General features: G+C 26.1%; 1 protein-coding gene across 4 annotated transcripts in view; it reads right to left on the minus strand.

The window, feature by feature from the left end:
* LOC141538487 (atrial natriuretic peptide receptor 1) overlaps positions 1–27,839 on the minus strand; it is an 89,643-nt gene that overhangs the window by 57,907 nt on the left and 3,897 nt on the right. Inside the window, exons 5-6 of one of the 4 annotated variants that reach the window (XM_074259987.1) lie at positions 5,618–6,013; positions 2,674–2,706 (exon numbers count right to left, since the gene is read on the minus strand). The exons of 1 other annotated variant lie outside the window; for it this stretch is intronic. In XM_074259987.1, the coding sequence (XP_074116088.1) occupies positions 2,674–2,706; positions 5,618–6,013 (429 nt within the window). Of the gene's footprint in view, positions 1–2,673; positions 2,707–5,617; positions 6,014–18,176; positions 18,595–27,839 lie in introns of those variants that run through there. 2 more of the 4 variants (XM_074259989.1, XM_074259988.1) reach the window with 2 other exon arrangements.

Genomic DNA, 27,839 nt, shown 5'->3' on the forward strand with positions numbered 1-27,839 from the left:
TTAGTTTCTAAATTCTTGTTGGGTCATGCGAATTTTTTATGGTTCAAGTAAATTCTGTAACATTTATTCCAAATATTATAAAAAAAAATATAACTAAATATTTTTTTACTAACATTAAAAATTTTTGTTGTACTTTTCGCAATGTCAGAAAAATTTTTTCAAGTGATGAAACTGTTGATACTTATTTGAGAAAAAAAAATATTTATTCTGATCCACCGTAAATAAATATGACTCGATAGATATAAAGGGATCATATCTCTCCAAGTGGAAAGACTCGTGCTACTGAATAACGAAAATTCATCCTCATACTTATACTCACATCTATATATAACTATATATCTATATATATTTTTTTTATATACACGAGAAGCGGAGATAAAACTTACTGTTAACACTCGTGGATTTCACTCTTAGGAACTTGATATCCAAGTCAAAATGAAAATAGTTTTTGTGCGCTAACACCCTCTCGTCTTTATAAACCCGATGGTATAGTGTATTAACTTTCTTTTATATATTTTTTCGTTACCGGCTTAGATATTAGTTATAGTCACTCATTTAATATTTTATCCTTGGCCTTTTTTCTTCCTATCCCGTCCACATTTTTTTTGCAGAACGTGCAGCACTTATTCCCGCAAACTTAATTTATGTTTTTTTTTTTTTTTTACTCACGTAACTTTACTTCCACAAATTTATGTACTTATTTTTGTTTTTATAATTATAAAAAACCAAACCTTATTTTTAGTTGTGAGGAAAAAATATTGATCGAAAAATTAACTGCAATTTTCATTAAATTTTATCTATATTATTAAGAGAATAAGCGAAATTTTGTGCTAGGATTTTTTTATTCATTTTAATTATCATAATCGCTATTTTTATTTGTTAGAGTTTTTCTGTGATAAATATTTATTTTTCATTTATTTATTTATTCATACATGTTAAAATACATTTTGATAAAATCCAAACACATAAAAAGTTTATTTATTTAAATCGAGTATTTATTTTTCCTCATTATAAGTCTGTAATAATGTTCTGTATTGACAATAAAAATAAATTAATATTCGTTAAAAATATATCTGATAATAAAAATGCAGAATAAACGGAAAAAAAAATTTTTGATAAAATTAAATTTCCTCTAATATTAATTTTTTTAAATATTTATAATTTTTATTTTTAATCAAAATAAATTTTATTTTTTTTATCTTCAAAAAATTCAATTTTGAGCCAAATATCTTTATGACCTTATACTTGAAAATATCTCAAATCTGATGAATTTATCTTGAAGTAAAGTTTACATTCACACGATTGACTTTAATATAACCGGAGGGTGTTATTATTCATTTAGCAAAAATCGAAAAAAAACAGAGAAGCTTGTATTGTGAGATCCTTGTTGATTTCCATGCGCTGCAGCCGCTACTGACAGACAAGTAACCTGACAGCGATGGATAATTTAAAGAAAAATATACTAAGCGACTAAGTGCAGAAGTACTCAGATCCATGGGAAGCTTTTCTCTATTGTCAACAAACAACTCAGTCGGTTTTTTCATATTTTATATAGAATAATACAATAACTTTTTTTTCCTCAACATCTTTACTATTATACCACTGTAGAACTCTTGTATTCTTGTAGACTTTTATTTTTTTTTTAGATACGTATACTTTATAAGATTTTCTTTTTTAGATTTACTTTATTTGCGTGTATATTTTTCGTACTTTGTTTAATAATCGTCTTAGATTTATTTCATCATTTTTTTTTTTTTTTTTTTTTTTTTTTTTCAAGAATTTAAATTGAAAAAAATTTTAATAATAAAAATAATTATTCAACAGTATTTTTAAGATGGGTGATTTTACTTATTAAAGAGCATTTAATTTTGTAAGCCAACTTTCCCGATCCGAATGATGGAAGACTAATTCAATTGTCATTTATTACCTATTTGTCCGTAATTACTGTTCAGCTTACCTATTAAGAATGGATCGGGAAAGTTGGCTTACAATAATAAATGCTCTTTAATTAATGAATAAAAATAATAATATTTTTAAAAAAATTTTGAGGATAAAAAAATATGCATAAATAATATTTACTTAATAAATCAATAAAGTACGTTAAAAATAATTATCAATAATTATCAACTCGCTTCAGAGCACGAGCCAGTAATCAAATTAATTACAGTTCGATTTCTCATTCAAAAATATTTGTCCGAAATATTTTTAAGTTTATATAATCACTGATGTGAAATATTTTTTTTATGACAAAAAAAAACAACTTTTTAAAAGCTTGATGGGTTCAGAATTTTCAGAAAATCGATTTTTTTTTTAATATTTTTTTTAAGTATAATATCTTAAAAATCTTTTCTGAAAATTTATAAATTATCTATCGAATGATGCGCAAATGAATTACTAATCGTATAATTAATTAAATAGTTGCGAAATCGAGACAAAACAAATTTTTCGATCGTAAAGCACTCTTTGATTCTTCGCATCATGAATCGTGCATTTAAATCAATTGGTGTAATAAAGTAACAGCAAAAATAATAATAGATGCGTGCATTTGATCCATAAATAAAAAATAAATTAATATTTGCTCACATTCTAATGAAATATAAAAAATAAAATTATAATAATCTAATAATACAACGGAAAAAAATCTAGAAAAATATTTTTCAATTAGGGACTTACCCCAAACATTTCCAAAGTTCCCAACCCCGCGATCTACGAAAAATAAAGTACTCATCAGCATTCTCTTAAATTATTAAATTCGATAACTTTTTGGTATAATTTTCATCTGAGTAAAATAATAATAATAACAATAATAATAATGACATGCTAGCAGCAAGAATGAAATAGCCACCACATAGCATGGTAGATTATAACCTCGTTAAGAACTCATCAGCTAATTTCGGTAGTATATACTGACTCTATATAATCTAATAAGTATAAGCGGAGCATAAAAAAAAAACAGGATTTAATTGAAGAATAGCTAAGTAAAAAATAATAAAAACATCGGTATTAAATAATACTAATGGAATTGTTTTCATAAGTGAGTAATACGAGATGTATATCACGGGCAACAACAAGGGAGGAAATTACAGCAAGATTGACGGCTGTAAGGCTCAACAGTGTTATTTACCATTATTAACTCCAATCCAACATGCTCTCATGTGTATGATAGTAACAGGAGTAATGTAATAACGTAATAAAACAAGACGAGTTTGATAATTAATTGCCTTTTTTGTGTTTAATTGAGCTTAATTAAATTCAGCGAAAGGCGAAAGATCTTCCAAAGCCGTCATTTTTTCATAATAAGGAATTTAAGATATAAGCTTTTGTTGATGTAATGTACTTTAGTCGAAAAATGAGACACCTTTATTGAGGTGAATTATTCTTGTGAAAATGGGCCGCGATTTACGTAAAAATGAAAACATCAGAGAGATACAAGATACCATAGCCCCGAGCATGAACGAGATTTTAAGTATTATATCAGATAAAAATATACAACGGACTATTAATCATTGTTCGCGGTAGAGTAGTATATAGGTAATAACCACATATGGAATATTTGAGAATACTCATATAGCAGGTACCTGGGGCATACTCGATATCTGAGCTACCAAATACTGCTTGGTAATAAATAAATTTTAATGCTGTTCATTGCATCAAGAAACATAAGTATTTTGGATATTTACCCGGAAAGAAATTTTTTTTTTAAATTAACGAAAAAATTTGGAAAAGTACCATTATATTTTTTACTGTGGTTTACGGGTAAAAAATAATAAACGTGAAAAATTAATAAGGTTAATATTTTTTTTTCCCAGCTTGCATAAAAAAATTAATAATAATATGTCAAGATAAAATTTTCTTATAAATTTGTAAATTTCGACAATTGGTCAACGATCTAAAAATGAAATGAAAATTTTTTGATATTTGATATCAATAATTCAATTTGTCCATAATACAGTTTCTCTATAATTTTATTCCGTTGAAAATTTTTTTTTTATTCAAAAATTTATCTTACTTTGTTGAAAATAATTTCAAGGTTAATTTCATGACGTTTAAATTATTTGAGGGAATTAATTTTAAATCAATAAATCGTAACTTTTGGCTGACCATGTCTTATTTAGCTCTACTGATAAAGTCTTTTGTGTCCTCTTATAACGTACAGCATTGAGCATAAAAAAAGATGACATTTAATAAAGTTTTAAAAATAAAAATACAACTTTGATTGTCATGATAAAAAACGAAATAATTGGTAAAAGAGCTCTGTATATTTTTATCCGTAACCTTGTTTTCTCTGTCTTTTATTCCGCGATGTGGACAGACACATTTATAAATGACGAGATGGTAGAAGTGCTAAAATTTAAAATAAAATATCTAGTGATAGTAGACGAGGGCGAAATAATAAAATTTTCATTGATAGCTACCAGGAAAAAGATAAAATACATATCCATAACTTTTATCATTTCAATGCCTCGATATCGCTGGCAATTTATAATTTTATCTTTGGTTTTATTGAGCAAGTCAACAAAAGTTTCGTTATAAAATTACAAATATCAGTGCTTTAAGCACTCTTGTTATGATTTAATAATTGGTTTAATAAATAAAAAATACATTATGTGACAAATAATCTTCTAAAAAAATTAAAGTTTAGTTATTGAGATTTTATAATAGATTTTATTGTACTCAAATGTTATTTTTATGTTAATTATTATTGGAAAAAGCGAAACTAGGTTGGTAATGTTAAAAAATTCATCAGTACCTTTTCAATTATACTAAATTTAACTGAAAAAATCCATTTCATTAGATAAATACACCAGAATCCAAACTTTCTTTACTCTCTTGATTACATAGATTATTATTATATAACTGTAAAAAACCTTGGATTTTCAAGGATAAAATTCTACTTAAAACCTCAGTACCAAGAGAAGTAATTTTATTACTCAAACTCTTATTTTAAACTTCTTATAAAAATTTAACGTCCAAATGATATTCCGCAAAGTAAAAAATAATAAAAACACCCAATAAAAAATCTATAAATTCATAATTTTATTTTAAAAGAACTAGCCTAACAAAAATTACGACTAGTCTCCGAAAAAGCAATATAACACCTGCTTATAAATGCGCTCGGTTTTACACCGATATTTTTTTTATCGATAAACTTTTTTTATCAATCAACTAAACGAGGAATCCAATAAATAAATTTTTAAAATATAAAAAAGCCGAGCAAGTAAACTCAATTAATCAATCAACTTTATTATTGAATTATAAATTAAAATTTTTTCAATTTTGCTAATTGACCAACAATAAATATAGTCAGTAATAATTACTACATCTAAATTATATTAAAATAATTTTTGTTCATTACTTTAGTATATTGTAAAATGTTCGGAGGCAATTTTCGAGTTAAGCCCCAAATTACATTCTCTATTAAACAATTCTATCACATAAATACACTGGAGACAAAATTTTTCTTACAATTTTAGTTATAAATAATTTTCGATGGAAGAATAAATAAAATTTTAAGTCATTAGTTTCCGTGATGGAGAATAATGATTGGCATAAAGAAGAATAATAAATTATTGAGATTGAGAACCAAGGTAAAGTGATAATAAAGTAATGAACTTACTTCGTGCAGAATGTGAAACGAAGGTAAGCAGGTTCCGGTAGTCATTGAAGTTGTTGGTCTCTTGATTGAAGCTTTTGTGTACTGATGTTTTGTTAAGGGCTGAGAATACCGCGCTGAGAGTGAAATGACACTCGGAATGTCCCTTGCTACTCTCCATTGCGTGGTTGTGGTAAATAAGAGCCGCCGTTGTCCACCCAAAACTGTGGAGTATGTGTCTGAGTGCTTCGCCCACGAGACGGTGCGAGCCCATCATGCGGGTCAACGTGGGGTAATGTTCACCCTTATGCAGAAATGCGTCCGCTTGACCTCCGGTCGTCAATACGGGGATGCCCCACACTCCGGCGTATCGAGACACCGGGGCGATTGCATAGTCACACACCGGACCCAAAAATGCGTCTACATTTTTCATATGTTTAGTATTCAGTTTATTTATAAGGAGTTTTTATTTCATTGATTTGAATTGTCAATAGAGAGGAGATTTATGGTAATTTTATACAAAGGATTATGTAATAGCTATCTCTCTCTACTATACATTATACATATGCATACATATGTATAATGTATATATTACTGTATAATGTATATTATTATAAAAGACAATAAATTGTTCAAAATAAAGTGAGATGTTTGTTCATTTTTTTTTTTTTAATTTTTCTATTCAATAATAAAGTAGCGTAATTTTATATCTTGAGATTGAATCATCGAAATTGATAAAATAAAAAAAAATTTTTTTAAGATTTGATAAATTTAAGAACATCATTAATTATGTTTAAAGATAATGAGATATTACGATCTATTCATTATAAATATCGTAATAAATCTTATATTTTAACACAAATATGAGATTTATGTAAATTAGTTCAAATTAAAATGAATCAGAAAATTATGATGTCTGCATAATTTCACAATTAAATTACAGAGATATCTACATACATAAATGCATTATTAAATCACAGTGCTATTGACATGGTGATATAATTATGAAATTTTTCGGATTCCACCATAATTTCACAATAGATTTTAATCGAAACTACCCATGTGAATTAAATTTCATCTTAATAAAAAAAAAAAATTAATATCTCTGAATATTTCGAAAACCAAATCGATAAAATATGCTAATAATATCTTTATTATGATCATTATCATCATAATGATGTATCATTTTTACATCTTCCCTCAAAAAGTCCTGCAACTATCGATCATTTAAAAAAATAATCGATTCAAAATGAAATAAATTTTTCAAAATTGCAACTGTACTAATTTCTATACCGAAAACTATTTTTCTGTCTCTGATCTTCAAAGTATTACTATTGTATTAATTCTATTAATGAAGATCCGGAGATCGAAATTGTTTGTACAGCTTAAAAAGTAATTATATCAACAAACAAATAATTACGTCTAAAGCCAACTGAAAAACTGGGTTATTTATTTTATATAATTGTGACGACAGCATTATTGTGCAGTTGCGATAACAAAAAACTGTTTATTGCTTTTTTAAAATTGACACAAGTAATGTTTTTCTGAGAAAGAACGGTGGGATTCCACAGTTTATTATAATCGGTTTAGCAAAACAAAATGGAGTATATAATCTGCAAACTTCCACTGCAGAATCACTCAAATTCGAAACATTTAACAAAATAAAACGAAAAAAATTGTAAGCGATCAAATTATCTGAGTCAAATTTAGTAACTATTGAATGAAAAGTATAAAAATAAAAAATTAATTAATAACTTTTTTTTTTTTAGAAACAAAAAAGTAAAATGCGTTTCGCAATTGTCCTTTTTATCTTCGCCATGGTTGTCTACGCTTCAGCCTGTACTGGTGGATGCGGAAAAAACAATGGTCTTTTGAGCGGTGGAATTTTGAACGGTGGAATCTTGAACGGCGGTATTTTGAACAAAGGTTGTAATCAAGGCGGACCTTCGAACAGTGGAAGTGGTTCAAAGAAAGGATGTTCAACTTGTGGCGGAAATATTGACAATGTCTCTACTACTACCAGTGGGTAAGTAAAAATATTACGGACTAATATCAATTTAATTTTTAGTTTTTAAACTTTTAAAAGTTATTTACCGCCAAAAACGAGACATTTTCAATGCCCGGTAATTTAACAGCGATTACTTTTCACACGATTATTTTACTATGCTGTAATTTCACCGGTTATTAGTTAACTATGAATAATTACCGATATAGAGGTTGTAGATATAATTGAACTTAATTTCTACTATATGAATATTTAGTAAAACAATTCTTATAACTTTTTATTGAATTTTTCAGAAGTGGCATCAACGTTAGTCCGGCTATCAAAGTAAGTCAAGTGTTTTTGTGAACTCTATTTTATCATTATCAGTAATGATTAATATTATTACTGAATTTTTATTGTCTGTTATAGGTTTTGTAAGTAGGATGCAGTCAAAACAAAAACTGCCGATGAGAAAATTATTCAACAAATTGAATAATCTTTTGGGAATAATAAAAAAAAAAAAAAAAAAGGATTTTCTCAACCAACAATCATACTTCTCATTATGTAGTAAAATATTTGCTAATTGAATGAAATTAATTTGTGTATTTAAAAACTACAAATTTGAAATAAATATGAGCTGAATATAATTGCATTGTTTTTTGTGTACATAAAATTTTTGTAATAACCTTATAAGATTATTTTTTTCACAGAAAAAAAGGTAATACACTAGTGAAAAAAATTGCGGCTCCGATACAACTATTTTTAACGAAGATTCAGCCACTCGAAAAATCCTTAAAAATTTGGACCTTTTTTTATCCTTTAATTTTTCCACTAGTGCAGAAAATTACAGTTACTATGTGACGGTCGAGAATTCAAAATTTAAATTTGAAAAATTTTAGCTTCAATTTTTTCGATATATTTTACTTTTATTTGAAATATATTTCTCATATACCAAAAACGGCCAAAAGTTCAGTAAACCAAATATAAGTTGCTTACATTTGAAATGTACTTGAAATATATGCAAGTATATTTTGAATATAGTTCAAATATATTTCACATATATTTTGTGTATAAAATAAAATTTATTTTTTTTATATTCTAATTATAATTTTTTTTCGTAGGGGAGGCCAAATGGCGGTTTTTTTTTTTTTTTATTTTTAATTGAAGTGTGCGAAATTTTGGAAAGAATAAGATATTCAATATCATGTGTAAGTATCCTTAACAGAACGATTAAGCCATAAAGTATTTTTAAACTTTTTTGTATACTTATCTTTTATTTTTAATCAATGAACTCGAAAAAAATATCCACATGTTAATTCTTTTTAAATATAATGATGAACGTCTTTAAATGGAAGAAATTCCGCAGCAGTAATATGATATGACTTTTAGTTGACCTTATTCTCTCCGTAAATACATATGCTCGAAAATATATTCACCTGAGCAAATCGAAAAGTTATAATTATCCGAAATAATTAAGCAATGCTACGTAAAAAGACTGAGTATAAGAAATTAAGCTCTTTAAAAGTTGTCGAGTATGTGAAAATATATAATCTAACATCTAATATAATTATATAAAACCATATAAAATGATCGACGATGTATTTAATGGAGGAAGGGGCAAAATGGGGCACCTCAAATATTTCATCAAAAATTTTCCTTTCTCTTAAAAGCTTCAAAAATGTTAAGAAATATTTTATAACTCCTCCCTAAAAATGGCATAAAAAAAAATTTTTCTTTTTATAAATATTATTAAATTATCTCGATGTGATTTTCTAATTATCAAAAATTTGTATTTCATGTTTCATTCAAAGTTTAGTTTTTCTTAACGTTTTTAAAAAATTATTATAAATTTTATTTTTAAGCTGTTAATTAGTTTTAAGTAGATAATAATTAATACAGTAGTCACAAAAAACTTTTTATGTTCACAAAGCTAAGTCAATATTACACAAAATTGATTAATTACAATAAATTTCATGCAATAATCGGTAATTATAACAAATCTCATGTAATAACTGTGTAAAATTTGATTGTAACGATTACAATAAAAATCATATCTTAAAATCTAATTGTAATTTTGATTAATAAGTAATAAAATGAAATTTACTTCCATTTCGGCTGCCGAATGGCCTTTCTTACATTGTATTTGTAAATAATTATCAAAAGAATCATGACTAAATCAGGAATTGCGAAACGTCCCTCGATTGCTGTGAATTTCACAATAATTTCGTAGCATAATTTTATTTCAAGTATAAATGAGCGATGAGTTATTTTTTACAATCAAATAAGCATCGCTAGTCCTGAATTCTTATATTTTCCAAACTTTTTTATTATTTATTTATCAAAACTAATCTCTGAAAGGTATAAAGTTTTAAGAAACTGATATAAAATTATCTCAATTGAATTTATGATTTATTCTGATACTTGGTTTTAATAATTTTTTGTCATTTACGTGAATTCTCCTCATTTGATATGTCTGACAAAAAAAAATTTATATTGGAAATGCACGTAACTTGTGCGAGAAAAATTAGAATAAATTTTATTATAATTTGAGAGGTAGCAATGTTCATTTATTATATCCGAAATTAATAGGTTCTCCTGGGTTTATAATTTAAATCTAAATAAAAACAATTTAAAAAAAAATTTTTTTTTTAAATGACTTTAAGATTTTTTGATTATAAAATTGTTTCTTATTTTGCAAGACACCTATGTTTACAGAATAAGTGGAAAATGAAAAATATAACCTTCAAGATATTTACTTTTCACAAGATTAAAAAACGAATCGATAATTACACTGTAAGAAATTTTCTTTAAGACTTACCGTTATATATTCACTGTAATCGTAAGACAAATGGCATGACCTAATCATTTTTCGATAAGTGAGATAATTTTTAACTTTTTTTCATAAAATTTTACCGTAGTCTACTGTAAATTTTATTCGCTTTTCGATAAATTTTATGAAGTTTACTACAAAATAAATGAATCTTTTCATAGTTTTTATTTCAAAAATGATAATAAAGAAAAAGGCCGCATTATGTCCCATGATTACAGTGAATTCAACCGTAATATTTTTAGAAAATTTCTTTCCGTGTAGAACATAGTACTTTAACAACTTTAAGATAATATATTTTCTTCTAAATTATTTATTACAGAAAAAATCATTATGCGTTACACATTTTTATTCCTAATTTTGGCAGTCATTGCTATCAACGAAGTCTTTACATCAGGGTGTCCATGCACTACAAATAATAAAGGTTCTTGCTGTGGAAAAGGAACAAGAGGCGACTTAGACGGTACCACCATTAACGGGTTAGTAATTTTTAACTTATCATAATCGGAAAAGTAACAAGTAACGTATATCGTGGTTTAAAAATTTTTTAAAAATGTTATTTTGAAGGAATTATTAGAGTATTTATCTTAATTAATTGGAAAATTTTCATTTATAATTTTAGTTTTATAGCTTATTTATTTTTTTATTGAAAAAATCCTTAATGCTATTGCTAAATAATTTCATCAATTATATCTTCAATTATTAATGATTTTATTGATATTAATTTTATAGCATTGGCATCCCCATTGGCATAAATAAGGTAAGTAAAGCGATGATTTTCTAATTAACATTATAATTTACATTGCATAACGAATCCGTTTTCTTTTTATATGTACAGAGTCCGATTAGCGCCTTGAGCTTCACAAGTACTGATAACTCTGGTTGCAACTGAAGAATTATGAGATAAATAGGACCAATCTCACATGAACTAAAAATAATGTATACAAAATTTCTCATCTTTGAAATCAATTCAGAATTCAATTTCCTTCGTTTGACCAAATAAAATATTTAAAGTTCACGAATTCACTACTGCTATTTTTTATTTCACACCCTAAAAAAACTCTCCTTCTTTTCTCGCTTAATGGTATTACGAAGGGGAAGGGGAAGGTTGAGCTGATTATAGCTTTTGGAATCGATCGGTAAAGCCGTTTAGAAGTTATTCCAAAACCACCATTTTTTGAAAATTTTATGTAGAGTTGTAAAATTAAACTGTAACTTATTTTTTTAGTTTTATGATCACTGTAGAGTTTTCACTTTTGTAACCAAGGTTGTGAGTAAAATTGTGAGAGTGAATTTTAAAAGTATCTTGGAAATGCGTGAGAACTATAAGGCCCAAGTAGTAGGTAGAGTAATTAAGAAAAAGGACTTGAGAAGACAGTCCTGAAGAACTATTCATTGTAGACAGACCTCTGTATTATTTCCTAATAAACACAACACAAATTACCTGATCTGTGATATCCTTTTTAGATATTAACAACATCAATATCCTATCCAGTATTTCTGATACTACATTTATTTTTGAGATTTCGATTCAAATTTTCATTAAATTCAATGGCAATGATGCTCTTTCGATCGCCACCTATCTTGATCCGATCAATCCGATTCCAGACAGACAACATCGCGGGAATAGTCAGGGAAGTTTCCTAGGACCTCAAAACGTCGAGATCTGATGAAAACTCGATTTTCGAAACAGGGTAAAACCAATAACTTCCCGATTTTGAAAATTTTCAATTTTCTTAGCAGCAAGTTAAAAATTTAAAAAGATTACTGAATTTCTTTAGTAAGAATTTTGGTTTTTAATGTAGCCAAACGTCAACATTTACAAGACAAAATAGTAAATTTTAGACATATCGATAAAAAACGATATTTACTACAATGATTGACTGGGCACTTTTTACTATTTGTAACGATAATTTATAAAACATTTAAAACATTAAAAAATAACCATCTGAGTAAATTTTACTATTCAATTCTTTCTATGTATTAATGTTTAGAGTGTAAACCTTTTCTCATAAAGTAAATTTGAAATAATTCAAGAAATATTAGTTACTGTATTTTGAAATGGGACAACCGTGATATATTTACGAGACGAATTCTTAAATGTAGGTTGGAAAAATATTGAAAAAAATGTTCTTCGAATGTGTATACACTTATATATATATATATATATATATATATATATATATATATATATATATATATATATATATATATATATATATTGACGTCAAAAAGCCAAATTAAAATGAGAACTGAACTTTGAAAGGGAAATAAAAAAATTTGAAAGTACCCAAGCGTTTCATTCGATTTATATTTCCCCAGCGATCACCCTCGCTAACGTTATAAGCGAAGGACCCATATGTGAATTCGAAAATGGAATTAAGGGATATTTACCAAACCATTGCGATGTATGTACATGACAGGAAAAAAAAAAAAAAGAAAACTACTTAAATGTACGAAATCACAGTGATTCTAGCTCTCAACAGGATTCACTACTTTTGAAGTTCCCCGTGCTAGTAGATTAGATCTGACCCTGCTATACTTTACGAATTTTGTACTCTTATTTCTAACGTACTAAAAATAACTTCAGAGGAGAAATAGGCAATTTTGTAAAGATAGTTTTTGATGTTCTTTATGAATTCAGGTTGAAAAAAGTTCGGATTTTAATCTTGATAAAAAGTTTACAATTGTAATAAATCGTAGAAAAAAAAAAAAAAAAAAAAAAAAAATAGGAAAACGGTTGACCCTAAAGGCCGAGCTCAAAGAGTTAGCTGCTTTAAGCTTTTGAACTCTTCGAGCTTAAGAGTCTGACAGAAGTTTTATGAAACTCTATTATTTAAATTTTCAAATCGCAATAACTTCTGAATAAATGAATGAACCGATTTTCACACGGTCGAGATTTAATGAAAACTTGATTTTTGCTAAACGGGATAAAACTAATAACTTGCCGAATTAAAAAAAATTTCTAATCTTTCTTAGAGGGAAGTTAAAAAAATTCTTGCACTTTAGATTAATTGAAAAAAATTGATAAAAAATATATCGAATCGTTAAAGATGAAAACGGTAGTAATCGATAATCAACAAAAGAAAAACAATACTACCTGACACATGTCAATTAAAATAGGTATTTATCTTTCACCTTAAAAGGATAAAAAGCAGACAAATAAAAAATTCCAATAACAACAATAAGGTTCAACGCCGGCATCTGTTAACTAAAAAGTCAACGAGTACATTTTCACGTATCCACGGATTATTTTAATCTGCAAAACAATTTTAGCAAAATGTACGCTCTTAAACAAGCTGAGAAGAATTTCAATTTTAACATTTTTGCTCATAAGTCATTTTTTAATTTTAATTTTAATGTAAAGCTAACGCAAATTCAGATCGTTGGACTCTTAATTATTAAAATAACCCTTACACCGTACGACCGACAAATCGATACATATCTCATATCTCATCATTCTTGTAAGCTAAATCTATATGGTGACGAAGTGTGACGGTTTATTATTTATGTTATTTAATATTGTGTTTCGATGACAATTAACTATTTTTCACAAATGTTTATTAATTAAAAAATGCAAGAGTCAAGTTCTTATATTACTTTAGACTTTGTACATCGTTCTGTATATTTTTAGTATGATATTGTAAATTTTATTGCTTCAAATTATCAATAATAAAAATTCAACTGTAAATTATTATATTTTAATTTTTTTAAAGCTACATCAATTTTAGCATTTGCTAACAAATATTCATTTAACAATAAATATTTACTGTTTAAAATTCTATTACTTAATAATTAATTAACTTTGGATTTTCCATTATACTACTACAGATTAAATAATTTTTCTACATAGTTCAAGTCAACAAAATTTTTGCTCTTGAACCTAATTAATTTTTCCATCATCGGTATATAAGCATTGAAACACTTGAAAAAATTAAACCTTAAATTTTTATTTAATTTTTTTCATTTAGACAGAAACAATTTTTTTCACTTTCGTATTGCACACCTGTATTTTATCCGTGATTCCGATTTATATGTACGTAAATTTTATCGAATATCGAATTTATGTAATATATATATATATATATATATATATATATATATATATATATATATATATATATATATATATACAATATATATGCATAAATAAATTTATAAACATTGATATAAATACATAATATGTTATGTTTGCGTTCGTAAAATGTAAATAGACCATTAGAGTCTCTAGAAATCTGATCAGTGAAATTAAATTATTCAGACATATGGTTGAATCATGCAGAAATTAATGGACACATTGGCTTGTCGAGCTTACGTATTAATGCGTGAGTAAATACTTGAAAAATGTACACGTGGTGAAATTAAATTAAATATGCTGTACTACACGGATATAGATGAAATTAATAAATGAGCATAAATAAATAAATTGATGTTATATTAGTTTATTTTTATCAGTTTAATATAGCAATATTAAGCATCATTGATAAAATTTACAGATTTGAGTTATTTTCAATCATAGCTAATTTTTAATATCAATTTTATATACATTTTTTTCAAAATAAAATAAATTTGAAATTGACCGGAACACGAAAATGAAATTTTATTTTATATAATAGTAAACCTTTTCCGTAATCATAAATTACATTTCCAGTCTCGTCCGTTGACATTACGCTTCATACTTGGTGTTATAAAATATTTATAAATTTACCTGCCAAATATATTTTTTATTATTGTCAAAGAAAAATCTAAGTACTTTTATTTAAATTTAACTCATTACACATGGCCTTAATTCATCTCTTTTTTCTAGTCATTAGAATTGATATTTTTTTTTTTTTTTTTTTTTTTGAAAAATACATAAATAAACCAATACAATAATTAGATTTCTCTTAAATCTACTAATAACAAAAATTTATAAATAATTTTCTATTTACTATAATGACCTTTAACTGGTTATTATACTAGTGAATTTAATTCTAAAGAATAATTTTTACTTTGGAATGAAAACAGAGAGTTTAAATCAACAAGTTACTGCTATTAATTATCAATTATTAATTAATAATTAATCTGAATGATAAAATAGATTGAAAAAAACTAAAGAGGTTTTATTAATTGACCTTAAATGAAGAGCGGTTTTAAAGAGTAATTAAAGAAAATTAAAGTGAACCATTTGTGAGATACATAACTGCAGCGATGAAAGCAATTAAAGTAAAAATAAATTAATTTATAAAAAGCTAAACAAGTGAACAAAAAAAGTTGAGATAATAATGATGTCGCGACGGACTTTGGTTGACTGACCGCTGGTTTTGTTTTTTTAAAAGGGCTTACAGCTGCTGTACTGATGACATCACTCATGTGAGCAAAATATACAAAAGACGTTTATAGATGAGTGAGTATAGTCTTTAAAAAATATAACAGTGTAGTATAACACCAAAGACTGTTCATCGTCAAACAGACCGCGGTAACATCAATTCCAAGTCGAGTAGACAAGAACCGCGCAAGTAAAGTATATAGAACAGAAACAGAATAGGATAAGAGGGTTCTCTGGGAATTAATTGATGACATTTAACCACTACTTATCAACGGTTACTTTCACGCTAGAGTAAATATTTATTTATAAGGTTTTACACGTTTGGAATTTTTGAAAAATATATTTATTTTATTTCATTTATGTAATGTAGGCATGTACAAGTGTATACACTAAAAACACCGGCCCACAAAAAAAAAGAGTAGTCTGTACTTTGGACCGAACCTACCTATCTTTATGTATTTCGACGCGCTGAATTCGAATTTAATAATCGAGTTTTAGATTTAAAAAAATATAAAAAAAAAATTAATTGAAAATCGGATTTGAGTTTTTAAGTACACGAGGTGGTAGCTGTCAATATTAAAAAAAAAAATGATACAGATTATTTTATTTTCTTGAAATATCGTCAAATTCTTTCCCTCTTTGAAATGTTCAATTTTGACGGATATATTTTATCGTAACGTCAGTAAAAAAAAACCCTTTAACTTTTATAGCTGACATAGATCGCAGCCGATCGGCTTTTTTCAACAACCCCTTCGAATAAGCCTAAAAAATATTTACAATAAAAAATTAAAAAAAAAATCATATCAATTGTTCAAAAAAATAGTATACGAGATTTCACGATTTTTTCAGAGCATAAAACCCGAGATTTAAAACAATAAGCAAAATAAATTCTGTTCAAAAGAGTCACATTTAGTTTATCAGGGAAAAGCCAGAAAAATAATCTCTCAATTATTGTATACAGTATTTTTTAATTTTTTTTCCTGTAGAGATACTTGCGTATTCTGCAGAGATAAGTCGTATTTAAATTATGTTGCACAATTTCTGTCTCAGTGACGTATATATATGTTTTTTTGCTGAATGTATAACCGATTAATGCATACATTAAAGATAACAAGTACCGAAGAGGATTTAAAAAAAAAAAAAGCAACTATTTACTAACTGTAATAGTTACTTTTATTTCCCGCTTCTATCAGGAAAATATCGTTTCCGTATCTTCTGCTCAAGAATTTTTTCGCGTGATAACCGAGTAATAACCGCGAACATTAATTCCCACGAAAATTACTTATTAATCGTTAACTCTACTTTATAAAACACATTTTTTAATTATTCTTTCAACACATTCTTATCTTTTTTCTTCAGAACTATTTGGATACTTTATATAAAATTTAGATTAAAAAAATCTTTGTTTTTTACTGTTACTGAATTTAAGCTCGTTAGTATCATTACGCTATTAAACTACAGGTATACGGAGAAAAAAAAATTACTTGAGCTAAGAAAAATATTATCCTTGAAAATTTCACTCACGTTTTGAGAAACTCAGTCCGAATTAATTCAAGAAATTCATGCATAGAATTTAAAGAAAATTTAATTTTTAGAAAAAGAAAAAAAGGTTCTTAATAAGGAATTTTACAAATTCAACCAAACGAAAATTTCTATCGGTAGTAAAATTAGAGAGAATTCAATAGAATATTAAATTTCTAAGGAGAGTTTAGTAGCAACAATAATGAAATATCGAAAATGAACATGTAAATTACAATTATATTTAAAATTGAAGTATTGTGTGAAATTATAAACCTTTGAATAATAATTATTATTATTCCGTAGAAGTTTCAGGAGTTATAATTTAATTTTGATACCTTGTCAAGCTTGAAATTCAACGAAATCCCAAAACTATTTTTAAACTTTCATATTTTTGACATTTTATGTCATTAAAATATTATCTACTTCACTAAGATGTCCTTAACTGAAAATATTATTGTCAGTTTTAAGGAATAATATTTTTTGACTTCAAATTTTTCTCTGCTAAGAAAGCGATTTTCAATTAATGAAATACTTGAATCAAGACAAATATTTTTCTTTAAAATTAGAATATTTCTTTTGAATTAAGTAATTTTTAATAAGTAATTATATTTTAAAAATAAGTGATTAACATTAAATTCAAACTCTCACTTAATTTTAATCATTTAACCTGTTTTTAACAAACAAACATCTCATTTTTTTGTGTCCTTAAATTAATTACTTAAAAAATTTTATGTTAAAATTAAATGATTTTTTACGAAAGAGGAAGCATTATATTTTTTTAAATAAATATTACACTTAGAAGTAAAAAAAAAAAATTAAATTAAATTAATTAAAAATTATTTAAAGACGCATTTGCTTCCTCCCTATTCCACTGCTGTGGAAAAATAAAAATATAGTAAAACAAAAAGTGTAAAATACTGATAATTGATAACAAAGTAATGACCTGCGGTACGATTGATGTAAAAATCGAATGCAGCGAGTGATCCATGAGTACTTGAGCATTTAGAATCACGATATGTAACACTGATAGTCCAGCCAGGAAGCGGACCTTTTGTAGAACTAACGGCTTTGACAGCCAGAGCGACTGCTGGGAGAATTCTGGGCAAACTTTGCTCATGATGTGAATCTGCGGGGGCTATAACACCTATTTTAACAACACGACGATTAATATCACTAGGCACTGCATTAACACGTGTACTTGACCAGTGTTTTCCCGGTAATTGAGTTCCTGTTATTATCACAGCTTCACAAACAACCGACGTCTCTATGTACACACATATTAAATACAACAACAATAAAAATATTAATAAAACACTTTTAGTCCCACATTTATTTTTCTCTCTCATGATTTAGTTCTTCAGAGTCGGTTACACTGTTGTCATTTGAGACATTTTTTCATTACTGTTTATATTATTACTATTATTATTTTTAGCAGAAATCATTTTGTGTTAAATTTAGCTAATATTCACTACGATAATTCACATTTTTGCTGAAATGTTGACTAAAATATTCAATGCCATGGAGTGACGAGAAGAAATAAAATTAAAATTTCTGATAGAAGTTAGGAGGAATGCAGTGAAATGCTCAAGGTACGGCGAGGCAAAATAGCTAGTATTGAAAACGGAGAATTGAGAGTGAAAAATATGAATAAATAATAAAAATAAATTGTAGGAATGAATGAATAAGAAGTCAGCAAAGAAATACACCAGTCAGAAAAAAAATCCATCAGTTTTTTTTTCTTTCATTTCTACTTTGCTGTACTTTGATTTTTTTTTCATTTTGTACAGCAAATACACTTCTAGCAATTGGGTTTTAGTATAAATAAAATATTTGCAAATGATGAAGTATTTGAATGTTAATAAGTTACTATTGAACAGATTTTTGTAAAATAGTTACGGATACTTTTATGAAATAATTTAATGATGATAATAATAACAATTTTATGATTTTATTCTAATGATAGTATTACGTCTACACAATGGAATTTTATTTTTAAAGTGATTTTAAATATTATTATGATTTTTATTACTAGTAATTTGCAGTCACTATATGACAGCCGAAAATTACGAATTATGAAAAAAAGAAATTTCTGTTAATGATATTTTTAATTATAACTTACATACTTTGGCCACAAAATTTATTATTCTCCTAAATAATATAGATTATGTAGATCATTATTATGTTACTGAAAAAACCTTTAATTTTCAAGGATATAATTTTAATTGAAATTTCAATACTAAAAGAAGTAATTTTATTGCTCAAACTCTTATTTCAAAATTCTTATAAAAATTTAACGTCCGAATGATATCCCGCAAAGTTAAAAGTTATAAAAGAGTCCAATAAAAGATCTATAAATTTATAATTTTATTTTAAAATAATTACCCTAACAAAAATTACGACTAGTTCCCGAAAAAGCAATATAACTCCTGCTTATAAATGCGCTCGGTTTTACACCGATATTTTTTTTATCGATAAACTTTTTTTATCAATCAACTAAGCGAGGAATCCAATGAATAAATCTTTGAAAAATAAAAAAAAGCAGAGCAAGTAAACTTAATTAATCAATCAAATTTATTATTGAATTAAAAGTTAAAAAATTTTTTTTTTATTTTGTTAATTAGCCAATAACAAAAATAGCAAGTAATAATTACTCCATCTACATTATATTAAAATAATTATCGTTCATTACTTTAGCATATTGTAGATAGTTTAGAGACAAATCTGGTGTTAAACCGCAAATTACATTCTCGACGTCGGTTTCTACCCATCCTAATACGCATACTGTTATAAATATATATATGTCTGCGCACATATATGTTGAATAAGCACATTAGTGCCGTAATTTATGGATAAACTTACTTTTTCATCAATGCAGCGCCTTTAGTTATATTCTCACTTATAAATATGCATTTTCATACTTTAGTATTTGTACAAAGATGTATCCATCGTACGATGGTAATAACGTGCATGTAAAATCGCGATAAAAACAATACAAGGTGAGTTGAGGATCGCGAAAAAGTTAACTTGTAAAGTTGAGTTGAGAAAAATGGTAAAGTAACTGTATATTCTACGGCTATTTGTTATGATTTGTAGAAAAAATGTTCAAGACACTTTTAGAAATACTTAACTGTGATAACGAAAGATTAATGTGTAGATGTACATGTAATTCTTTTATTTGTGGCAGTAAGACAAATGCTGGTTTAAATCCGTTGGATTTTCGGGGTGTCATTTTAGTTTAGTTATATTTAAATTACTTTATGCTGAAATATAATGGCTGCTATAAAAATTTCGAGGGTGAAGGATAAAAAATAAATGGAAGTAAACTTTTTTACACGTCATAGAAATAGAAATTATTTGCAAAAAGGCGGGAATATAAAGTAGTTATATTTACCATTGTAACGTGGTCATTTTTTATAAAATCGTAAATGATAGTATGTGAAATAAAATTTATTATTATTTTTTTGGTAATAATTCCTCAGGACATTGTATAAGTTAAGAGTTAATATTATTTTAATAAATTGCAATTAAAGTACGAGAATGATACTTAGTCAAAAAAAAACTATGATAGAACAATAAAATATTAATAATTACAAATATTGGTTATTGATCGTGATACCAGGATAAAAGTAAATAATTATATTCAAATTAATAATTTTATTACATCTTTTTAAAATTGCCACGAAAAAAAATTAAATGTAATGTACTTTAAGAAAGAAAAATTAATTTAAATGCCGTTAAGTTTTTATTGCGATAATTAATTAAAAATTATTCAATTTATTTTGATTGAATCATAAAGCTTATTATTTTCTAAATATTTTATTCTCAAGCTCGAATTGTAATAAAACAAAATTATAATTAGTTCAAAGTAATCCAAATTTAAATAAAACCAATTTGTTCATATTAAATAAGTATTTTTAAGTTATTTTAAATAAATTTATATAGGAATTTAAATCAAAAAAACTGTTTTATCAGTGTAACTATTTACTTTTCTTTGTGCACGCTAAAAATATCGTATTAAATAGCCATTATTTTCTCCTTGTACAATCGAATAATACCTGATGTATAAAAAGAGTAAACAAGAATAACTTTTATAACTCATTTAAAAGCATTTTATGGATTTTTCAATACATTGATTTCCGTTCGTGGAAACTTCGAATACGTGAAAAAAAATATAAGTCAATAATGATTATTAAATTATTATTTACTCGGGATAAAATTATTTTCATTAGATTAAATAATTTATAAATTCAGTTATTATCATTGCTTTACTATTGGTTATTTAAAATCAGTTTTCGATAGTTGTTTGAAATTTTTGACTTGTAAATATTTAACCGAGAATAATTTAAACACTAAATACGATAAAAATTCTAAGCCGATAATGCTGAATTTATCGCAATTAAAATTCACTATTTACCCAAGATCTCCGGTTGCATCAAATCCTGTGATACCTGATAATCCCAGTTTATGTCCCTGTTTTGTATTTTTTTTTTTTTAATTTAAAAATATATAAACAATAGTACAATGGTATAAATTAAAAAAAAAATCTTAATGATAAAATAAATCTTTACGAAATTTTATTATGCAACAAAAAACTTCAGAATAAAATTAAATATTTAATTTACTTATTTCCTCAATGTTTTTGAAAAAATTTTTTAATAAATTTATCTATTTGTACATCAAAGAAAAAATGAACTTGATTCAAAATAAAAAATCTTGACCCAAAAAAATTGATTTTAAAAGTTTCATTAGATTTTATTTTTTTAAAGTTAATTTTTTTTTTTTTATCAGTACAAATAATTCTGTGAGATATTAAAAATTATACAATATATTAATAAATCAATTTTTAAAGCAATAAATATTTATTCTAAAGAAATATACGTTCGCTAACAGTTAATACATATTTATCATACTCTAATTCTGTTATAATATAAAAATTGCTTTTATAAAAACTAAACCCATATTTTCATCACTTGGAGACAATTTGACATACATGTTTTTCTTCTATGCGTCTTTTTAATTCCAATAACAGTTTACAAACGTCTAATTCTCCATATGACTCTAAAATTTATTCCAACATCTGAAACAAATCGACCTACTCGGACAATAATTACAATTAAAATTATTATTATCGAAAAAAAGAAAAATTTTCAAGCTCGAAATTTAATAGCTTAAATTATTAATAAAACAAATTATAAAATACGCGAGCTTATCTTTATAGTTTTGTTTACAAATAAATACGTCAACTCGCGCTCGGTAAATTTGCAATCATTAAAAAATTAGCGAATCTTATTTTGCCCCACTGATTCAATTACGGCAATGAACAATTGCTCATAAAATTATAAATTAAAAAATCATAAATAATTAATTGACATTCAAACAAATAATTTTTAACCTCCCTGTTCTTCAATAAATAAACCGAGCCCCAGAAAAATTCAATTATAAAAAGCTTTTAATTTTCTGGTACTAAAAAAACTTTTTCTAGCAGCCGAATCCATACAAATTAAAAAAAAAAAAAGGAGAAAAAAATTACTAGATTAAAAAATGCCGAATAAAATATTTAAAAAAAATTTCATTGTCATGAACAGCATTTGGTTAGAAATAAAATTCCAATTGTGAAGCTGATGAATGGAACGTTAATAAAATTCTTAATCGAAGGCAGAACCGAGTATATGAATTCCTATCACATGATAAAAAAATTTTTTTTTTTTTAATATATAATATATTATATATAATATAATATATTTAATATATATTACATTTTTTCGTTTGCGACCTCATGAATATTTATTTTTCAAAAAAATAAAATAATAATTATAATAATGATGATATTGACAATAAAACAGATAAAAATATATATACTGCTCAGAAATAAAATAAATATCCTCGATGTATCCTTGAGTTTTCACATTTACAAACAATTATTTATTCTTATCAACTTAAAAATAATCATTTTTCTTCACTAATAAATTTTTCACTTTTATATTTAAAATTTACCAACAAAATTTTCAAACCTCATCACAATTTAAAAATTTTAAATTTAAACAAAAAATTTTAATAAAAAAAAATCCCGCTCTTTGAAATTAACTGTCGCTGTTTACAAGTGGATTTGATAATGCGAAAACAGGACTAAGAGGAAATAAATTACGGGCACTAGGACGTGGAGCTTTCGCGACTAAACACGAGTACGAGGATAGTAACTATCGTGACTTGGGCGCCAGAGAAAACGTAATACACATGATGTTAGCCAGAATAGAGAGAAAGTTGGGGATGAAGATGAGGATGAGAGAGGAGAGAGTAAGAAATGAAGAGATAAAGTAGAAGGGAGAAAAGCGCGCACGCGCTACTCTAATGTTGTGCTATGAATTATTGTGTATACACGCACACGAGCTTTAACGTGTACACGTATTATCTATCTTTATTTCTATTTTATATTGCACTACTGGTCCTAATACTAGTGCTAGTACCAGTAGTGCAGTATGGGGTATAGTGCATTGTCTTGATATGTTGTTTGCTGTGTTTCAAACATTAAACTTATCAAGCGTACTCTCTTTCAGGCTTTATCTTAACATTAATGCGTATATGCGCGCGGATTTAGATTTAGGTGTATGAATATGATGAAAGGGGTTGAAAGGAGAGGTAGGTACACTTGAGTGAGCCGGAGATTTAAAAGAGTAAGATATCAACAGAAAACACCCACACGGTGGTTCACACGTGCTTTCTTCATTCACCGCTTTAACGCGATTTCTCAGCTAAACATCTGTATAGTATTTGCTTTATGTATATTAAAACTTTTATTGTTATCATCTTCATAATTAAGAGAATAAAAAAAATTTTGTCTCCAGGATAGTTATATGATCAAATCGGTTTTTTTAGTGAAATTTAGTGTCATTGCAAAGGTCTTTACTTGAATGTGTGACTTTTCAAGTTTTCATATAATTCTCATTAATAGTCAATTTATTATGATAAGTATTTAGGCTGCATTCGAAAATACTCTATCTCTAGATAAATAATTAAGAAATGATTTTGTATCTTGTAAACTATTGACATTTTTTAAGATATAAGCTCACCCCGACATTACACTCATCAAGACCTTTCATTTGAGTACCCATATCAATTTTTCGTATATTTATATATATATATATATATATATATATATATATATATATATATATATATATATATATATATATCATATTATATATATGTATATTATATGGATATTACATATGTATATATGAAAAATATATTAAAATGTATATAATATATATAGATTATTATTGTTATTATTTGCCAGTTTTTTTTAATGATTCTTTAAAGTCCTCATCGTATTTTTTCTCGTTGAATAAGTTCTCGTAATAAAAACTCTTATGAAATGTAAAAAGAATGGAAAAAAATGTGGTAGCTGATCAAGTGAAACTAAAAATTGTGGATTAAAGTTTCAAGCATTGAATGGGCTTTTGAGCTACTTCATTCTTTTTATTTCCACATTTAAATTAAAAGATCCGCTTGTTAAACTGTTAAGCTTAATAACTATGCGCTGTACAAACTTTAATATCCACCAACAAAAAATTAATTCAATTCACTATCTATATTTGTATAACAAAAAAGAAACAATATCTTAGAATAAAAACTAACAAATTTTTAACCTATTTACGTTTTATTAAAGCATCACAATATTATTCTTTAATCTTCTTAGTAATTACATAATAATAAGATAATAATTAAGTTTTTGCAATATTGCAACAACCCGATCTTTTAAAAATTTTCTATAATACTTTAATGTACATTATCACAACAATTATTTCACTTTAGAGCTTTGTTCAAATATAAATAATCAACTCTACTAGTCACTTTATAATTACAAAGGTAATTAGTAATTAGTATTTCGCTATTAAACTTTGACATTAAAATGAATAATTTACATTTTAATTGCTTCGTTACGTGTTTAAATGCTTATGTATAACAAGCTGTTTTTAATAAAGATTTTTTTTCGTGAAAATACAACGATGATATCGAAATAAAGCTTTGTAATTATAATTAATAATTATTGAAGACTTCGACTGCTCGCTATTATTAAATTACAAAAGATTTGACAGTTTAATTAGCAGTGCCTTTTTTATCACTGTCGGGCAGCGTCAGTTCGTAATTATAGTTTTTTTTATCATGTCAATTACTCGCTGATACAATTGACATTTTAATTTCTTCCTAATAGTAACTAAAAAGTTGACTAATTAATTATATCAAGTTTAAAAAATTTCTAAAAGCTTAAATTTTATACTGTATGAAGTTTTGGATTGAAACTTTTTTTACGGGCTTTTGTTAAATTCATAACAAGCAAAAAAGTCAGTCTCATTATGAATTCATATTTTGAAACAACAATAACTTTGTAATGAATTTTTATTTTAAAATCATATTTGTTTAGAGCCGTGAGATAAATATTTTTTAACTAACCGCTAAGAAAATTGAAAATTTATAAAAATCGGGAAATTATTAGTTTTACAATTTATAAATCAAATTAAAGTTATAAAATTTATAAAATTTAGTTAAGTGTTCCAAAATTGAATTTTTTGTAAAAATTCAATAAATATTTACAAACTTGAACTTGAGATAAATTGTTTGAAGTATTTATTAATGATTTTGCTTATGAAACTTGTTTCAGCCAATTATAATTTACTTTGATCTAAAAACTTCGTAATTGAATATTTGTCGAATTAAAATCCATATTTACCCTTTTGAAAAATACTCTGTAAATGGAGTACTCATAGTATAAATGGTCTATGACAAACAGAAAAAAATCATTTAAAAAATATTTTTCCCGATGAGTTCCGAATATTAATTCACTTTAAAAAAACCGACTTTTTTTAACATCAAACAAGCTTGAATTATAAAATAAAAAATGTTTATCCTCATCGAGGTACAGTAATCTCGTTAATACCTGAGGTATCTCTGGGGAGCGACTTGTCTGCGTTCAATCATAGTCCAATGATGGGTTATGCATACAACGTCTGGGTACATAATTTCATTTTCAAGGTTGACAATAGTGTTGCTGTGCTACTTTAATTAAATTTCAAATTTGATTTTTTTATACCCGCATTAAATTTTTAACATATTCTATTGAATTCGCGGTGAAATGAGACACTGGAGTAAAATTATGTCAAACAAAGGCTATTTTTTCAATCAACAAAAAATCATCATCAAAGAAAAAAATTTTACTAAAACTAAAAACAAAAATTCCTTCTGTCTTTGAACGAAAACTTTTCTTGGCGGTAAGTGATAAAAGAAACTCATATATAAGGTAGTGTGAATTAATTAAACGGATGAATATTTCAAAAAGAGGGTAACTACTTTAACGCCCACAGAAGGTGAGAAGAGTGGAGTTAATGCTTACATTTTCGTTATACGTCATATAGTTAACTCTCTTAATTAATAACAGTCCCACGACTTTACGTGTTACTAGACTTTGTATAATGAGAGATTTTCATTACACACATACATAAACATATAAATTTTCGTGTGTACCGCAACTCTCAAAGGGTTAAAATTCAATGCTTGTTTTTGAACTTATAATACCCGTATATAACCATCTGTGTATTCAACTTCTGTCAATTATTAATATTCATACTCATATTTATCATTTAATTTTATTTCCACAAATTAAAACTTCACTTAAATAAATTTAATTTCAATTTACCAAATTTTTAAAGTTTAGATCTAAATATATTACGTAAAAAAAATAAAAATATATAAGTTCACTCTTCGATTCTGGGTTACCGATTAAACCTCTAATTTATGGTAAGTGGTCCTTTTTCACTAAAAGGAACTTCTTTGTAAGAGTTGTGACTTATTTTACTAGTTTCCTGATGGTACCGAGAATCTAAATACCAAATTGAACCGTTTCTTCATAAAGTAAATGCATCTATATTTCTATAGGAGCTTTTTACCTATAACGAGGATATGTACTTAACAAATATACGTACTTATGAAGCATACATAGCTGATAGATGTATATAACAAGCGTATACAAGTGAGTGTGCTTATAACCGGATAATCACAAACACACGTTGGTACACAAATTTAAATTGCATCGATACGATACCGAGGAACTGTACTGATTAGGAAATTCAGGAGAGAATGCAGTAAACGTCAGACAATTACAAAGCGACTACACATAACTAGCTAAGCACACGCTAAAATTTAATTGAGCTAAGAACAAATACTTAAGACCAACAAGACGTTCGATAAATTATTTAAAATATTTTATTCAGAGAAAAACAAATTATAACAATCGCGTTGCAGATGCTATGAGGATGTATAAAAAATTTTTTTGTCGGAAATTGACATATTTTTATCTGAAACGTACAGAAATTCAAAAAAAAAATTTTTCAACGTTTGAATGTCATTCGGAGTTATTATTATACTGTAGTATAAATATACTAACAGTACCGATAAAATTTTAGATAGGTCTTCGAGATATAATTTACAAGATCTTAAACGGAAATTTTTTTTTTTTTTTTTTAATTATAACTATTAAAAAAAAAAATTCCGCGAAATTTGAGCCAAATTTTCAATTTTTTTAAACATTATTTTTCTAAATCTTAACTGTGTA

This window comes from Cotesia typhae, unplaced genomic scaffold (assembly GCF_013202065.1).
Source record: "Cotesia typhae breed Kobodo isofemale line unplaced genomic scaffold, CoteBio_Ctyphae contig_22, whole genome shotgun sequence".
In the NCBI taxonomy this organism is placed as follows: Eukaryota; Metazoa; Arthropoda; class Insecta; order Hymenoptera; family Braconidae; genus Cotesia; species Cotesia typhae.